Source organism: Diprion similis, chromosome 2, assembly GCF_021155765.1.
Source record: "Diprion similis isolate iyDipSimi1 chromosome 2, iyDipSimi1.1, whole genome shotgun sequence".
NCBI lineage: Eukaryota > Metazoa > Arthropoda > Insecta > Hymenoptera > Diprionidae > Diprion > Diprion similis.
The window spans coordinates 14,710,432-14,728,494 of NC_060106.1; the positions used below are offsets into that span (position 1 = coordinate 14,710,432).

Here is an 18,063-nt window from a genome sequence, read left to right on the forward strand (position 1 = left end):
ATTCAGTACGATGCAATTACTATGTACGATGAATTGCCACTTTGAGAAATATACACATATTTTATTTTTATCTTTGATGCTGCCTGTTATAACTGCAATTAACAATGCCTACTTTTCGGAAGAGTGCCAATCCTCCTTATTATTTGTAAAAAGTTGATAATAGGCGGATACGATTCTTGATATGAATTAATATTCCATCTGTCGTGTCAATTTCGGGTAAATCTCTGGAATAACAAATTCAAGGACTAAATATGTTGATATGATACACGATACGCATGTTACAAAAAATGTCGAAACTACAGTGTTTAGAATACGTTCGTGGAATCTCTTTGGGGCAGAATATATTTCATGTGAATGTGTGTACATATCTATTGAGTTAAAATAATTGACACATCTTTGTAATGTGTAATCGTCATAACTGACGTGTTCGATCTGAAATTAGCCGCAATCATAAACAAGAAACTAATTCAATGCGTTACCATATCAATGAGTGATTATTGAATAGTGAATGCATACGTTGCATTATATTGAGGTCACCAAAACCTATCATCTACTGAGTCAGGGGTTGATCGAAGAAAAGTAGAATCTTTGATGAATAGTGAAATGCTGTGAAAAGAATGTCTGTTAATTTTTTTAACATATGATAAATTTATGTATGTTGTAAAGTACGGAATCTGCGAGACTCATTGTCAGATTGCCCCGAATAGGCAAGTTCACGCTTTTTATCAGTAAACAACAAGCAGTGAATGCATACGTTGCATTATATTGAGGTCACCAAAACCTATCATCTACTGAGTCAGGGGTTGATCGAAGAAAAGTAGAATCTTTGATGAATAGTGAAATGCTGTGAAAAGAATGTCTGTTAATTTTTTTAACATATGATAAATTTATGTATGTTGTAAAGTACGGAATCTGCGAGACTCATTGTCAGATTGCCCCGAATAGGCAAGTTCACGCTTTTTATCAGTAAACAACATAACGCGTGTATCCAGTCTGCTCATAATTTACGTTCGAATCAGTTACCCCACTGCGAGGTTTTAATTAATATCTGCAAATTTGCGTCGCTGAAGATAACTTCATCCATAACGCTTGAGTATCGGTCTGGTGGTGACACAACAGTTACTACGAATCTAATTCTCGTAAACATATTTCTTTGGGGTAATCGGACTATCGGGAATGTCACGTAAGTTAAAATAATGAAGACAAAAACGGAATACGTGACTAACTGCATGTAATGTTTGCGTAATTCCCTTCGGAAAGTTTTTTCTTCGAGATCAGTGCAGGGAGTGCGCCTGCACTAACAATAAGTTCACAAATAAATTGATGTACACTCAATTTGAATAACTCTACAAACTTTATTCCTGTCAGGTTAACCGTCGGTTTTCCGTAAAACTTTCTGCTCTGTCTCCCTTATTAATCGCTATGGTATTATCGGAACGTCCGGAAGTAAGTTTCTTGGATTCAATTAGCTCTGACAAGCAACACTGCAACTATTTCCGCTTCCGTAGACCTCAATCTAAACTATTTCCAGATGACTGTCGCAGACGCTTCCGCAGCGATAATATTTTCCTCGTGGATAGTTGGCCGATGCTCTGTTTAGTTACGTTAAACTTGCGATTTAGAAATGTCGACAGATATTATTATCGTCACTCGCTACGTATATGGAGCAATAAACTTGTATGATGTTAAAAACAGCGTCGGTTTTTCATAGACCCAATTGATTGTACGATAAACTTATTGAATTTAAAAGTGGTAAAAAATAAATAGACACAGCGGTTTGTTAACGTTTGTATACATATATGTATATATGTTTATTAATTCAACAAAGTTTAACAATAATAAAGTTCAAGTACAAAACCATTTCATCACAGAAGTCAATAGTTGGAAATCATTTTTTTCAATGGTCCGTTTCGTAGTCATGGGTCCACACTGGCTTTCGTTTTTCCCGGAAACTTTGAACACCTTCTTGTCCGTCCTTTAACCTCAGATTCCCAACCATCATTTCACTCGCCATAGAACTAGCTGTCAAAGTGTCGACCTCCAGTTGCTCGTAAAGAAATCGTTTTCCCAGACGTACTACCGAGCGACTTTTGGCGTTAATAGCACTGGTGATCGTTTTGATTTCTTCATCTATAAATAGCAAATCCTATTAATTTCACAAAGACCTTTCATTTGGGTGTATTGGGTTAAGTTACAGTAGAAGCCGTCATTTTTTTGCCAGTAGCAAGATAAGAAGTAAGTAGATAACGCTGGACATTAAACAGTCGAGATTTTATGACGTCGGTGTAACCACCAAGTATAAATTCACCCCCCGTTACGGTTCCAGCTTTATTCTTGGACACCACCTCCGTTTCCAGTCACCTGTTATAATTATAACACATCTGGTTTTTTTCTCTCACATTGCAAACGAATCACAAACGTGAAAAATTTCCATCACTCATGATCGTTAATTCCAAAGGTTCCAAAATGGACATTGATGCATGCCACACGTGTGCTACGCAACTTTTTACCAACTAAAATAAAGTGGGCTGCTACTGCTACGTCTGATCTGACTGGATTCAATTAATTACCGAGTTTACTGGCATCGGTTACTACTTTGCTAACTAGGCCAGCGCTGAGTGCTTCCTGAGCGGAAATTGGTATCCCGGTGAAAAGCATGTGGGCCGCAACTTTCCTCGGAACATTTCGGGCCAAGAATACTCCGGGTGTGGAGCAAAATATTCCAAAGTTCGCCCTAAAATAATGGACGTTGGATCATTGATATGAAAGTAATTATCTTTAGTGCGATTATTCATGATTATTTCGTTAGTTTTAAACTCGTGGAAATTTAATAGTGTTTCCATGCATTTGATTGATGAGCACTATTTTAGAGACAATTGATTTTCACACATAATTCCATTCTACCCAGGTGTAGAGAAGCTGCTATTTTCCGTGCATACTGCCATGTCACATGCAGCGACCAATTGACAACCGGCTGCGGCGGCTAATCCATCTACTGCTGCTATCACGGGTACCGGACTTTGCATCAGTGCTTTCATGAGATTCCCAGCTGTAGCAAAGACGTCCTTGTGGTGTTGCACACCATCATTTGTTGTCTAATGACGAAGGAATCTTAGGTAAGCCCGATAAACATATTGATACCAAAGGAAAAAAAATTGAAATATTTGTTAAGTTATTTTCCATGTTTGTGACATGTTTATTTGAAGGAAATAAATGTTTATTCGTTAAGGAGAAATGTTTCTTGCAATCGATGAAATTTGTTTTCATTTAGATAAACTAATCTGTTCCTCAGAACCAAACACACCTACCATTCATTCATTTCTTTCCGAAGATAAGCAAATACTCATTTTTCATTCAATGTTTATATGCGATAGTTTTATGAATACGGTTTTTTTCGATGAAAATGCAATGGCAAGTTGTTATAAACTTTCGATCCACAGGTAATGCCGAATACATTTATTGCCGCGCTGTAGTAGGTATTTTACGTTACATTTAGATGTTATTTTGATAAGTGACGGACAGTAATCTAAGGTGAAAAAGAAGGACACTTTACGTAGATACATATTTATGAAAGTACGTGGAGATTCATGTTTTACCAGTTTCGCTGATTTGAATTTTATCGCAGCATTATACGATACATTTTCGAATGCTGTGATTCATATTTTTTTCATGTCAAGAAAAGATGTGTAATATATATTAAAAACAGCGTCATGAACAGACAGACGTCACTGCAGATAATAATGTCACGTGTACCTATCCGCATTGAAAATTTATTCCACTGAACCGAATCGTTCACTGAAATTGGATAAAAAAATTATTGAGTCATCTAAATAAGTTGTTTTTTTAACATTAAGTAAACAATTTTTAAGTTGAAACGTTCAACAAGAAACAAATAATACATAGATTAAAAAAGAATAACTAATTAATTGTTATATTCAGAATGAATGCTTTGGGATTTGTTGTACTGAATTAATAAATTCAAATGAAGTTCTTTATTTTACTTCAATAAATTCGGTTTGTGAACTCTAGAACAATATTTAAAAATATAGGTCATAAGACCGTATTAGGTTAATCTATAAGAATAAATATTTTTTTTTTGATTTTTATTGAATTCGAACAAATATTTTTTCTGGGTATATTCGCATTAATTGAGTGTCGGTAAAGGGTCGAAACAATTAGTAAGACACTGAGGGCATCCGAATAACAATTCTATACCTGTCAAAGTTAAAGTTACTGAATATGACGTCGATTACGTGGATCACCCTGTATAATATTATACATTCGTTAACCTGTATCAAGTCAAGCGATGGATATTCCTTGATACGTTACAAGGTGGTGTAATTAATTATGTATTATAATTCATTCAGGTTTGAGTGCGTGGGCACAGTTCTTCCACTGCTGTGGTTAAAGTCGCAAGACCTCGATACGTCATGTCGAATAATGGAACGAAACCCATCGTCGTTATTATTGTAATTATATTGTGGTCTACGTTCAAAGAAAAACGTATCGAAAGATGCACCAACGTGCTCTTGCATGCAATCTGATTATTGGATGGATGTTATATACCCACCAATTCCTTGAGATTATGACCGGCTGAGAAAACTTTGCCGGGAGCAGCGCGTATGACGATAGATCTAAGAGAAAGACTGTCCTGTTCTTTGGTCACATCGTCGATGAGAATTTTCATGGTATGCAGTGAGAGTGAATTTCTCGATTTTGAGTGACATAATGTAATCGTTCGTACGCCATCATCGCTTTGCGTAGTTTCCACGTATCTTTCCTGAGCAAGAAGTCTGTTATTTGTCGAAAATGTCCTTGTAATAGATCGTCCCACCTGAAACGCGTTATAGAAGAGATGAAAGTGTGTTATACATGTATATACTGTATGCGTTCAAACGTGGAACGCACGTTCAAAACAATCCCGCTCGGCGTTCGGCCGGCGTCGTATAAGTTCGGGAAAAATGGCGGGCCGCGCAGTGCTGATTCTCGGAAGCGGAATAAGCCGATGTTTGTTTACCTACTGCCAATTGCGCAGATAATAAAATACAAATTGAATATGAGCCGTAACGCTAAATACTTTTCGTACCGTCAAACCGAATTCCACCTGCTGTTTCAGCTGCCCTAACATTTCAACAAACTGTCTGAATATCTTCACTGTAAACGATCCGAAACAAACGACGGTTAATAACTGAATTGATCGAAGCTGCGACGCTATCTTGTTCTCGCTTATACGCATGACGATGCGAACAGGCATGCCGCCTATCAAGCGAGCGCCTCGGCCGTCTGTCGGCGCTAAGGTTGTCATGGAAACATTTATTTTCCGTAACAACTAACATGGCAGACGCTGAGGGTGAGTTTATAGATGTCAAATAGTCATTGTGTTAGCTAAATTTTGTCGTCAGGTGATCGCGTTCGAAATAAATTTGAAAGTGCCGATGTATATTTCCGCGAGAAAAAAACCGGCGCACCGTCTACCGCGGCTCCTATTCCACATGTACGTTCTAGATGCCGGTAGCATTTTCTAATTATATATGCAGATGTTCCTGCACCGGCTCGGATGCGCTCCCGACTCCTCGCGTACGAAATAAAAAGTCGCCTCCGGCTCTCTTCCCGTTGACGAAAATAAACTTCTTTATGAATTAACGTTAGAGTAGACTCTTCACGCTGGAGTCAAACTGTACACAACAGCCAAGAGGAGTGTAGGAGTGGCTACTCTTAGCTTTATACCTTACACCTATCCGCGCTGCACAGTCTATCCAGATCTCAAGAGCGAGACGCGCCTGTTTCTAAAACGCGGTCCATAGTACAGTATATTATAGTTTTATACAAGTTATTATCGCATCATTATACTCCATGCTCTGCTGCGTGTCCAAACAGTCCGCTGCCACGGTGGACTCGTTATCGGAATCGTTGCGGGAGGAGGGTATAAGGCCAAGAGGTCAGAGGCCCGGTTCAGAGATCCGTCGTTTGCAGGTTGATTCTTTACCCGGGAAAATTTCACGGGAAGAAGGTACGGCATATACCAACACAAACATAAGCCATTGGAAATTTGAATAATTCGATCCTGCGTGCGATTATAGGAGAAGCGCAATCGACGCGGACGCGAAAAAATCGGCAACGTGCTCGATGTTCGTCAAGAATATCCTCCTAAGGATGTCCGCGCATATTCCTTGAATGGAAAGTTGCTCCCGTGTAGGCGATCCGGATGCGGGGGCGAGAACGCGTCCGATGAATCGAGCCGTAAACTCCCGCCGCGCACTCTGAAAATTGCTGCAGGTGTCAGGCTACGCTCGACAGTTTCTAGTAGCGAACGTGCCGTCCGCGGTACCCGTAAACCGATTCTAGACTATTGTAGAAAAATAGACCGCCTCAGCAAGTGTCCATTACCGTTTTATACTGTTTCGAGAGTTTTATACGCTGCAGCTTGGTGTACTTTTATTTCTCAAGTTATAATCAACCCGGTCTTACGATGTCGTAAACAGTTAGGATAATAGTTGATCTACTACTTTTCACCCCGAACGTTTTAATTGCACGTTATGAGTGAGTTTTGTATGTCATTTATACTATCGTAATTTTTGGCCTCATTCGTTGGTGATAAGTAACCTAATCGGTTATAACGCTGTCTGTAACAGTCGCGTGGTTATTTAACATATCTCGAATGTTTAATCGATGATGATTCATACGTGCCACCCTCTAATTTCTTCACAAATTCCCAGTAGAGGATTTATTGGTAGACACGTGTACGCAGCGAGAAAGCTTTAAGAGATTCAGCCAACTTTGTACACAATTCTTATACGGCAAATTCGGAAGCAATGTAACTCTTCGGGTTGCAATTTGATAGATCTGCGAAAGGAATCAATGATCCCGATGTGTTATATAGTATAACGAATGCTTTTTGCAAAACATAATCAGTTATTTAGAACATAATTTAGCTAGTCTAAACAAAATTCATGTCCCTAATTAATATTGCGCAAGTCTAAAAGTGTTTGTAATTACATTAACTATGTTTAATGATTAATCAAGATTCTCTAAAAATCTGCTTCACGGAATTGCTTATACAGATATACCTAAGCCTATTACTGTGCTGTTCTGCATGTAAATAATTAGCTATCGCTAATAACGTTAACTACTGTATTATACTAGCTTCTAGCAGTATCGTTTGGGTACAGTCATTAGGCTGTATACTAGAAAACTTGGGTATACTATTTCGCCGGTGTTATTTCTACGTAGTTGCGCGATACAAAAGTTTGTAAGCCGGCGTTATTTTTCCAAAAGCTGAACAAACTTTACACTTACAGAGATTTAAGTAGCAAAATATCGTCCGCTATTTTTATTTAAGTGTCAAGTCTGTCTTCATGCCCATTGCGAGAGATAATCTACCTTACATTAGTCACACTCAACTTGCATTCCACTATTCACACGGGCCCCATTTATGGTGCAGTGATTGTACAGCCGTCAAATTCGTCATCCTTGGTCATGCTAAGTGTGTCTTGTACATACGTGGAGCTAAAACATCACCGCATTAACACCATTTATTGATCGGTGAATACTTGAAACATTATCGCAAGAGTTTATTGAGCCAGAAAAGCCCAACTTCCGTTACTTTGCGGGTATACAGGGCTTGGAAACTTTTCCGCCGTGTAGATCTAAGCCAATGATAAAATTGCGGATAACAATTTCACTTGCGGTAAGGCAAATTAAAAGAAATTCTCAACAGTCGTACGTACCAACCCTCAAGACTTGACAGTCGACCGAACACGCTTCTGAGGCAAATGAACATTTATTGATCGGTAAAGAAGGCGAAAATTTTTACAATTATAATTAACTTTGAACAGTGTTTCGCGAGAGCGAAGAAACAACCGACTTCCGGAACTTTAGTGGCTTGTATAGCTTCTGTGTACACAGTTTGGCCTGATTTGTTCCACGTGTAGTCAGTGTCGCCGTGTGCAGTACTAAAACCCTATGCATTAAAACAGTGATAACTTTAGCGTAAGACGCATCTGCGTGATAAACAAAGAAGTAAGAAAGTATAACAAAGGAGGAAAAAATAAAAATTGGTAAATGGCCACAGATGCGCCGCCCGTCCTTCTACCATGCACAATCTGCTCGCGGACGTTCAAGCCGCAATCGTTGGAAAAGCACACAAAGATCTGCGAGCGAGCAGCCGCCAAAAAAAGAAAACCCTTCGACTCTGCCAAACAGCGTATCCAGGGCACCGACCTAGCCGAGTTTCTGCCTAAGCAGGGAAAACGGCGGCCGCCAATCCACGAGGACAAACCTTCCAAGCCCAAGACCTCCTGGAAACAGACGCACGATGAATTTTTGCGTGCCATACGAGCTGCTCGTGGCGAAGTCGTAAGCTCAATTTATGTTGCATTATAAATATATCTGTAAGTTATTCTTAGTAGTGTTGTAGGCTGGTTTTCTCTAGCCGGTGAAAATATATTTTGATTTCCGGAATAGAAAGTCTCCTATAAAGTTACAATCGAGACACGAAGTAGTTCAAACAGATTCGTTATTTAAAACCGAAGCGATATTAGTGTGTTTCGTTTATTTTCACGAGATTCTAGTCTGCGTTGAATTTCCTCACTCCGATCTCATTCTCTTCTTTCGAAATCGTTAGACAACTTAATTCTATAGCATAGTTCTGGATCAGTCAACGTTTTTCAAGATGTCATACGTTTATTTCCGGGCTTATAATAGATTCTGACCAAATGTAGAGGCTCGAACTTTCAGAATTTTATGATTCCATCATACGCGAGAACATCGTCGTGGGCTCGGCTGCAATATATTATTATTATATTTTTGCTAACTACAGTATTTGACGCCTTCTCGCACCAAAATCTCAAACTCGTTCCACCCACGTTGACAAACTTCGAGAAAGACTATTGTGCGTCTTTTCAATCTACCCACTGCAATATTTATATCTGTATGTGTATGCAGAATAGAGAAAAAAATGGTCCAAGTACCAAATACCGTCGCATTGTGAGTCACTTCTAACTTCGACCTCGACATAAAGACCCTTTCGGTATAATCTCTACATACTTACCGCTGCATAGATGAGCAAGATATTGCACACCTGCTTATCAGCTGATAACCATCAATTATTCATTATCCTTCCGTATGTGCGCAGTCCTGTGCTGACCTCGATCGCGATTTTGTGATCGATTCACCCACGTAGGCTACGTGTTTATGTATAGTAGAGAATGATATTAACCCGCCTTTTACGCCCACTCTAGATCTACCCACGTGACGAAACGTAACAACACCGGGTGTATCAAATTGTGTAAATGCCGTTAGCCTTTACAGAACTTTAAAGGAATAAATTTTTTTGCAAAGGACGACGTATCGGCACCGCGGCAGGTAGCCGCTGTCGCCCCTACGACGGCTCCGACTCGTGCCAACGAGAAGGGTACATGTCCCACCTGCAATCGGCAATTCGGCATCAAAGCCTACGACCGACACGTGGCTTGGTGCAAAGAACGTGCGACTCGTCTTCCGGTAAGCCCAGCAACAAACATTGCGAAAGAGCGTCTAGAAGCTCGGATAAACTACCGAGCACCGGCACTGAGAAACCGCCGGTTGACCAACCGAGAGAAGTATTCCCCTGGTTCGACAGCGAACGTATCTACGGCAAGCAAAATGTCACCACCTGGACCAAAGCCTAAGGAAAGCGTATCTTTACCTAGCTGTGTTAAGGCTAGCGACAGTCTTGTGAAATCGAAGCCAGCAGTCGCGTGAGTATTCTTGATTCGTTCCTCGCCTAGACCCTTCGCTCCATTTGGTGAATTCCTGGTCTTAGCTTAAAGATCTCCCGCAGAATCAACTCTCTGTAGCTAGACTACTGGCTTTGCAAGTTATTTACACTCGGCCCTATTTCGCTATGTATCTTTACTTATTGTTAGACATGGCCATTTTAATGAGTAGGTACCTTTTGCAGCAGGCGGTTGGGTCATACCAAAGAAACACCGAATCTACCTGGACCGATGAAATCACGATTGGTGGATCGAACGAACAGGTGAGAGGGAGTATTAGAAGAGTGGTAGAACTTTTTAGATTCAAGCGAAGAATATAATATTAGTAGTACTTGGAGTAGAAGGGTGCATGAGGAGAAGGGAAAGGGCTGAGGTATTAAGAACGAAAAAATCTTGATCTCAAACACCGGTGGCTTATCAATTGATTTTGCTATTGTTGGTAGTAGAAAATTGTTTTTCATTTTTCTTCACGACCAAATAGATTTTTTCACACGACTTCAACTCCTTTGCTAACATTAAACGAATCTTACTGAAGTATATAGGAGCTAACTGCCTTCTCCTGATGACCTTGACCCTCTTTCCTCCTCCTCAGGCCGGCCGAAGAATACGAGTCCGGACCCATGTCTACTCGAACCTCTTCCTCAAATCCTCGACGTTCCCTATTACCTAACGCCTCCCCAAAATCCGTAAAAACCAACTTTAAGAATACGTCGCCACCCCCAAAGTCAGCTCGTCGGTCAGAAATCAGGTCCAGTCTTTCACCGCGTCTTTGTAAGATACATGAGTCTACTAGCAGCGAGCCTGTGAAATTAAAAAGCAATTTGCTTTCGGTAAGAGGTTACAATAATCCAAAAGTAAATGACATCGATGTGAATCAGGACGTCATCGGCATGTCAGTCCAACCTTGCAACATTCATAGAGAACATAGCATGACCAGTTGGAAACGGATCAGCGAGGAGAAGACAGATTCACAGATAATGGAAGGCAATACGGATACTTCAAAAATGAAAAATATTATTGCTGAAGAGCCAAATAGTGAGAGATGCAGGGGTGGAGTATCAGAGATCTTTTGTAATAAAAAACATGGCGAAGATGATGAATTTGAGAAAGCTGCTGAACGCCATCGCCAAAGTTCGTTGATAGAATCCCAAAAAGTCATGAAATGCATTCCATCATCCGAAGTTGCGACTGCCGCTGATATCTCGAAATTGTCTTGGGTTGAGAATATAGAAAAACTTGATAAGACTTATCTGATCAAGGAGTCATGTGGTCCAGATCCCGACTCACTAGGTTTAGTAATCCCGCCGAGGAAATGGAAACCAATAAAAAATAGCCCGCGGGTGGAGTTTTGCGTAAAAGATAGAATGATGACGACTGTATCAGAGTCCACAATAAACTCTTATGAAGGCCATAGTAACTTGGGCTGCTTTGGAAGTCCTATGAATTGCAATGGGCACGTTAACTTCACCAGCACACCTGTTCTAGATGGTATTGATGCCAATCATGCTGACGATACGACTAATACAATTCAGAATCTAGAAGCTGGGAAGGATATTAGTGCTGAAGAGGATCTTGCATTGTCAACAGAGTCAGGAAACGAATGGCTAGCTGATACCAAGCTGCAGCAGGAAGCGTCAGTGGCGTTAGAGCTAGAATTAATCCATTCGACAGCGAATGATTCTGCACTTCAGGAAACAATGGCGATTAATTCGCCAATCGAGACACCAGTGCAGACTTCACCGGAGACACCTTTGAGCGTAACTGTCCAGGACGATTCGCCAAAAGTCAAATCAACCAAGATGAGTCGTAGAAAAAAGAAAAAGAAAAAGGCTGTCGTCAAACTCACTCCCCGTTTAAAACCTCTCGATCAAATAGCTGTGGTCACAGAACAGCCATTGAATTATACTGATTTTAATAAGGTTTATGAATTGCCATCGAACCCGCTGGTTAACGCGAAGAAAGCTTATGCTGACGTTGTTAGTCCGATTCTGGGAAGCTCTATTAAAACAAAGGCCTCTTTAAAACATCGAAAGCAACGGGCTCTGACGGATCGCAGTGTGTCACAGTCACAGGAAATCGAGGTCTGCCAAAAAGATAATGAAAGTGCATGTCGCAATCCAACACAAGTGGATTCACAATTTGATTCGTCATTCGAATTGAAGGCTTCTCCATTTTCATCTCCAAGAAATTCTGAGAACTTGACGGCGAGCCCTTCAAGTAAAAATTACAGCCATAACAAAAGTTCCTTAAAACCATTAAAGAATCATCTACAAGTTTCAATGGAAGAGGTTGGAACCGTTATTCAGGAACGAGAGAGTGAAAATTCGAGAAAGTATTGGGGTAGTGATCATTCTACGCCTAGATTAGCTCGACCTTGTCAAAAAATACAAGCAATGAAAAGACAGTCAAAGCATTTGGATCTTTGCAAAAAAGAAAATCTCTCCATTGAATCATTGGATGGTTTCCGCGACGGTTCGGCTCCTGATCCAAGTGCTACCGACGACGAACTTTCCTGGATCATGACGCCCCAACTATTGTCAACACGATCTATTGAATCAGTGCATTCGCCGTCACCTCAATGCAGTGACGCGAACCCTTTGAGCGAATCTCTAAAGCCAGAGTGTGGCGATAGACGAAGATGTGGAACTTACGTAATAGAAAAAACATCAGTTCCTGGTACTTCCCAGAATCAAAGCCCCGTGTCGGACGAGTCCCTCGAGGATAAGCCAATGGAAAAGCGGCGTAAAACGGACTCAATGCAACAAGATTTGCATGAAACGGACGTTGGAAAAGGTGATCTAATGATTGGTCATGAACCTGGGGATGGTTACAGCCTGAATACATCGCTCACCGACTCAAGAACCTTCTTGGAGACAACGCTCGAAGATGACGTCTCGGTGGATGTCGACGTGCGGAAAATATATGACAAATATGTCAACAGCAACTTCGACTACGACAGCGAAAATACTGTCGGTGCAAGTTGCTCAAACGAAGTTGATGTTGGTAATGAACAAACTGTGATGGGCGATATGGATGATCGGGGTTTCCAAAAGGTTACGAAAGTTGCTTCGGATTCGAATGTGATTCAGGCTAAGACTCCGCGCTCTCCGGAAAGAGTAATTTCCCGATCAAGTTGCCAAGAGGCTTCTGATATGCAACGACGGATTCGCAGGAATATGAATATCTTAAGAGGGAGTACTGACAGTCTGGTATCAATGATGGATACAGCGTCGAGGAGCATTCAGTTGATTTCTTCTTCGGGCTGCTATGACGGAGAAATTTGCAGAATACAGCCGATTAGGGGTGCCATTAAGACAGAAGGTTTGTTGAAGTTTTTACCGGAGATCAACCAGGCAGAAGACGCCGTTGTAGCTTCAAAGAGCGTGGAAAAGAAGAAAAAGTCGTCAGAGTCGACATATTGGGAAAAAGCATCTAGAGTCTCCCAACACAGACTAATAAATCTCGACCCTCCGAAAGAAAAGTTTCGATTTATCAAGAGAAATCCCAAAAGCCAATTCCTTCCACCTATCCAACCCGGAAGTCCTCTCACTATGGAACGTCCAAGGTAGGATTAACCGTCAGACGTCATATACTAACCCTCCTTAATATCCGTAGGAGTGAAGTGTCGTTTCGAGTCGTCCGCCGTAGTTATTCAAGAAGTCCACCAAACTTTAATCTCATGCTTAGACGTAGAATGTAAGTCTATGTGGTTTCAATGGCACGTACATGCAGTCACTAGTTAAAAAACTTTAGCTGCGCAGTGCACAAAGCACATTGACACTTTAAAGAAAACTAGTACTGATTAGACATTGATGAAATTTCTAAATACCATATTAATGCATGCTAAAATTTCAGCTATACACGTGCATGCGTTGTAGGCTATAGGTATATTTGGATACATAAGCATTGTGGTCCTCAATTTTTAATTGATGACTCGCTGCACCAATTGGTCAGTAGTCACCATGTCTCACCATCACAGTAGCGATCGGAGTATAAGGCGATGGCTGTTTTCAGTGGAGCCAACCAGGACTACGACCCGTTCGTGACTGCTGAAAGGCAAATCAACGAGTTGTTCGCGGATACTAATGATCAGTTCCTGACGGAGGGTCTGCCACTGGAGGGCAATCGCTCTCCACCCAGTGATTCAAAACTCACGCAATTCCCGCTTTCGCATTCCTCAGCTTTTGTCAAATATCCCTCTTCACCGCGGGCTAATAAACGCGCTTCCGTTATCGCGCCACCGTCAGAATTTGACGATTTTATATCTGACTTTTCCAGCGACTCGACCGAGACGAATTCCACGTCTCAGGATTTTTTCATAAACAATTTGCAAACGCAAACGAGAGACGCAAACGACTTCGACAAACTGACAGAGGACTGTACCAGACGCGTAGTTATCGACAAGTCAAAGGTCGCGTTAGATGAAGATGTTAACGCGAACTCTTGTCGTGGCAAGACGTTTGTTAGCTCGGTAGAAAGGTCACGTAAGATTCTTGAAAAGGTTTCGCCGAAAGTTGTTCGGCCCGCCATGAACAGGTCGAATTCAGTTCGCTCTACAAGGGCTACATCGGCACCTAGAGCACCGGAGCGCAAGAGTTCACTTAAGAAATCGATCTCACATACGAATGATTACTCGGGTCTTTCGAACGCGTCGAATAATAACGGCTACGGGGCTTTATCCGGAAGTAATTTGAGCCTTAGTTCAATGCTGTCCTCGGAGGCAGACATAAAAAGATCAAATTCGGTGTTTGACGAACTCTTGAGCTCCTTCGAAGACGACGGCTCTTCCTTTCCGTCCCTGAAATCCTTCCTAAAGAGTGATTCCGTCTCTACCTCAATGTCCAGCCAGGTTCCGGATAGCAGGCTGCGCAACGGGATGATCAGCGACGAGGAATTATCATCGCCGGATAGCTACAAACGCCAGAACCACAGCAAGCTGAGTGCCGACTCTGCCTATAGCAGGTTACTTTTTTCTTTACCCTACACCCTCGTGTATTTCAATCTTGGACACTTTTGTAACTTGGAATATAACGCTTGCGAATACTTGCACCGGGTTTATCATGACATTTTACAATTATTATAGATGTTTTTGTCATGGCTCGTGATAATTTTAATTTTTTTTCAATACTGTACTCTTATACATTGTAACAGTAGGAGTTGTTATCAGAAGATTGCGCATGTTTAAAGCAATATAAACTTTGTCCTTGTAGTTTAAATCGCAAATGTTCCAATCATGGACGCAGCACGAACGATGTAGGATCCAGAATAGAGCAGGAGCCATTACTGAAGCACGGGGATGCTGAAGTTACATCAGGAAAATTGAAGATGTCCAAGTTTTGCCACGAGTGCGGATCCAGGTTTCCCGAACCAGCAAAATTCTGTTGTGAATGTGGAGTCAAGAGGCTTGTTCTATGAGCAAGTGGTCAGAGTTTTGAATTTCAAAATACAAACCATTTTCTCTTCCTGAGAAATCTGATGGATCTCTCCAACGGTTCCTCACCTGGCCTTGTCACCCTCTTGGTGCCGAAGCTACACACATACATAGAGCATGCATGGTAAACTATAAGGTGTACCGACCAAGCACGGAATATATGTAATATTAAATCCGTTTTTTTCAATACACAATCGGGCGTGCCTCCCCGAGATTTTCTCAAATCATTTTTATCACGGTTCAAGAGAGTAAAAAATACTAATTTCTAAGCCTGCGTCAATCGCTTGTGATAAGATGAGATAAGCATTCACTACATATGTTACTCACACGTAACGGTTGTTTGTGAATTTAAACTTTGTGAGCCGACCTTAAAACACTTGACATCTTGCTATAATAATTATTATCTCAGACGGGCAATTGAGTGTATGGACCGTATCCAATTCGAGGCATGTGCGATTAAAATTTTTTATATCTTTTCGCACCTAATATAGTAATTTAAAAGTTCCGATTTGTATTTTTATACTTAACTACTTACTGTCAGTCGTTATACGGAAAACATGCGGAAATATGTTGAGGAAATTCTGTTGTTCGAGTAAATAATACGTCGTAAATTAGGTATTTCCTTAAAAATTAAGGAAAAAACACACCAATTGCATAACATCATCTGAATTATTGTTCGTTTTCAGTTGGCATTGATTTGATTGGAAAACGATATGGAAACGATTGGATTTTAACGATACTGAATTTTGCCTCTTGCAATAACATTTTTGATTGATTGTGACAATCATTTATGCATCGCGCGTCCTGTAAGCCAAACGTTATTACTAGTTTGTTAAAATATCACCATTTTTGGTTTTTGTTAGAAATGTGTGTCGCTAAGTTTATCATATTTTATGTGAACATTTTTTTTAAATAATTTATTTAACGCGTGGAGGGTGACTGTTGTGTAATACTTATTTATGTAAATTAGTCGTGTGATTTTCGATTAATTTTTTTGTCGTTTTTAATCGTTTAAATATGTAGTATACGCATTAATCACCCATATACTCACATTTTATTGTTGAAATGATTTCATAAACCAGGTAGATTTATTGTGATCGTAATAATGATTTTTCTGTACTTATAGGTCAAATAAATTATTATTTATTGCAAATACGAGTCACATCGTTCTGGTTGAGTTTCCGAGTGGCAGGTTCAAGTTTTGATCATAATTTTGACAATATATTTATTGCTGGCCATTCATTATCCAGAGAGTATTCATGTATAAAACAAATAAAATAGCTACTTTCTCCGTCATTCAGGCAAAATGTGCTTAAGTGCGAAATAATATTAATATAAAATAGGTTTAGAGCTTCAAACTGAAATTGTTGAATTATAAAGAAGAACGAACAAGCTGTTGCAATTTCTGTTTACGTGGTTCTCGAACTACCAAGGTTCTAAGTAAAGTATGCCCGATGTTTCAAGAGTAATATTCACGAAGAAACTTCTTTTATAATTCACTTAAAATATCGAAATATTTATACTATTTATGAATTGCATAATTATCATTCCTATAGTTCATAACAAGACTGACTCTGCACATACGTAACCAAATTTATTACTGGCATATACCGTAATTGAGAACGGGTAGCAAATCGTCGCGCCTAAGGTACAAGTTATGCAGATAAACAGATCCTTGAAATTAAATAAAATTACTGAATCTCGATTGAGACACTAGGATATATTTCTGTATAGTTGTGCAAATACTAAACACTGATACAACTGTAATGAATTACACCTAACCCGCGAGTTGTATTTTTTCAAGTGCAATAAAGTTATATGCTTATACATTACTCGAGCTTTCGATTATTCATTGTGTAGCATTTCTACGAGTGTGATATTAAGAGTCCAATAAGTGATAGAGAATCCTTCAAATGGACTCTGAACACACACATTTTGAGAACCAAAAAACCACAGAAAAATTGTACTAACCGCTTCGCACTCTTGTTGCCAAAGTTTGGCGATATTGGGAGAAGGTTGAGATTACTATATTCAGCAGTTATAACTGAATTACTATAATCAGAATCGATCGTATTTTACGATGAAAAGCGATTGCTCAATGTCTAAACTTGTTACGATTGACTCATCAAAAGTTAGAGCCATAAACGTAAAAATTTCATCGTATCTTCGCAGGTGTTGGTTGTACGATACCCTAGATGTCTTTCGTGTCTTCCTCGGGGTCCAATTAATTAGTCTGGTCGGGGTCCATTGAACAATTAGCAATGGAACAATTTTTCCCTTCTGAACTCGCAAAAGAAGCAGGACTGACCCCTTTCAACTTTTTTCACTTGGAATATGGACGATTTTGAATGATGTTTCAAGTAATTATTCGATATTCTATATCAACGTAAATTTGCGAGAGAAATCGTTTGTGCATAGTTTGAAGTAGCTGTGCGCAGCGGGTCAAAAGTTACAGTCGAAGAACGGGAAATTTTCTTCGCATCTCCTCAGCTGTTGCTCCTACGAAGTTTTGAAGGTCTTTTCTAGTTTTCTCAAGATGCAATTATTCTAGAAAAGGTTATTTGAATCGATTCCAAGTCCAAAAGTTGCTGGATAAAAAATTTCAGAAAAAGTAAGGCCCGTTCGCATTTTTTCAGTCAAAAATTTACCAATTTTGTATAATGCTGAAATCCATTTCTCGATATACTATATCAAGGTAATTTTGCGGAAGGAATCGATTGCGTGCAGACTAGAATCACTGTGAACGACGCGCGTGGTTTGGGGTCGTTGCGACTAGCGGGTCAAAAGTTACATCCGAAATACATAGAATTTTGAAATGCACCAGCATTTCAATGAGGAAGAAAAAATTGATCACAGACACATTGGCACAAAGTTTCA

The 18,063-nt window shown here is 40.1% G+C and overlaps 2 protein-coding genes across 6 annotated transcripts; one reads left to right on the forward strand and one right to left on the reverse strand.

The window, feature by feature from the left end:
• Nucleotides 1–1,780: 1,780 nt before the first annotated feature.
• Nucleotides 1,781–5,320, reverse strand: LOC124416570 (enoyl-CoA hydratase domain-containing protein 3, mitochondrial). The gene is made up of 5 exons (XM_046897765.1): nucleotides 5,087–5,320; nucleotides 4,571–4,834; nucleotides 2,905–3,095; nucleotides 2,571–2,734; nucleotides 1,781–2,130 (listed from the first exon to the last, which is right to left on the reverse strand). Exons 1-5 carry the CDS (start codon nucleotides 5,303–5,305, stop codon nucleotides 1,898–1,900), a joined length of 1,071 nt encoding a protein of 356 aa, XP_046753721.1. The 5' UTR covers nucleotides 5,306–5,320; the 3' UTR covers nucleotides 1,781–1,897.
• Nucleotides 5,289–17,013, forward strand: LOC124416569. 5 transcript variants are annotated; one of them, XM_046897762.1, is made up of 7 exons: nucleotides 5,289–5,350; nucleotides 8,072–8,355; nucleotides 9,340–9,737; nucleotides 9,941–10,018; nucleotides 10,348–13,320; nucleotides 13,770–14,717; nucleotides 14,966–17,013. In XM_046897762.1, the coding sequence occupies exons 1-7, from the start codon at nucleotides 5,335–5,337 to the stop codon at nucleotides 15,168–15,170; spliced, it is 4,902 nt and encodes a 1,633-aa protein (XP_046753718.1). In that variant the 5' UTR covers nucleotides 5,289–5,334; the 3' UTR covers nucleotides 15,171–17,013. The 5 variants fall into 5 exon arrangements, with proteins under 5 accessions (XP_046753718.1, XP_046753716.1, XP_046753717.1 ...); XM_046897760.1 differs by lacking the exon at nucleotides 5,289–5,350 and adding an exon at nucleotides 5,377–6,010; XM_046897761.1 differs by lacking the exon at nucleotides 5,289–5,350 and adding an exon at nucleotides 5,377–6,010 and having other exon boundaries at nucleotides 9,944–10,018.
• The last annotated feature ends 1,050 nt before the right edge of the window (nucleotides 17,014–18,063 follow it).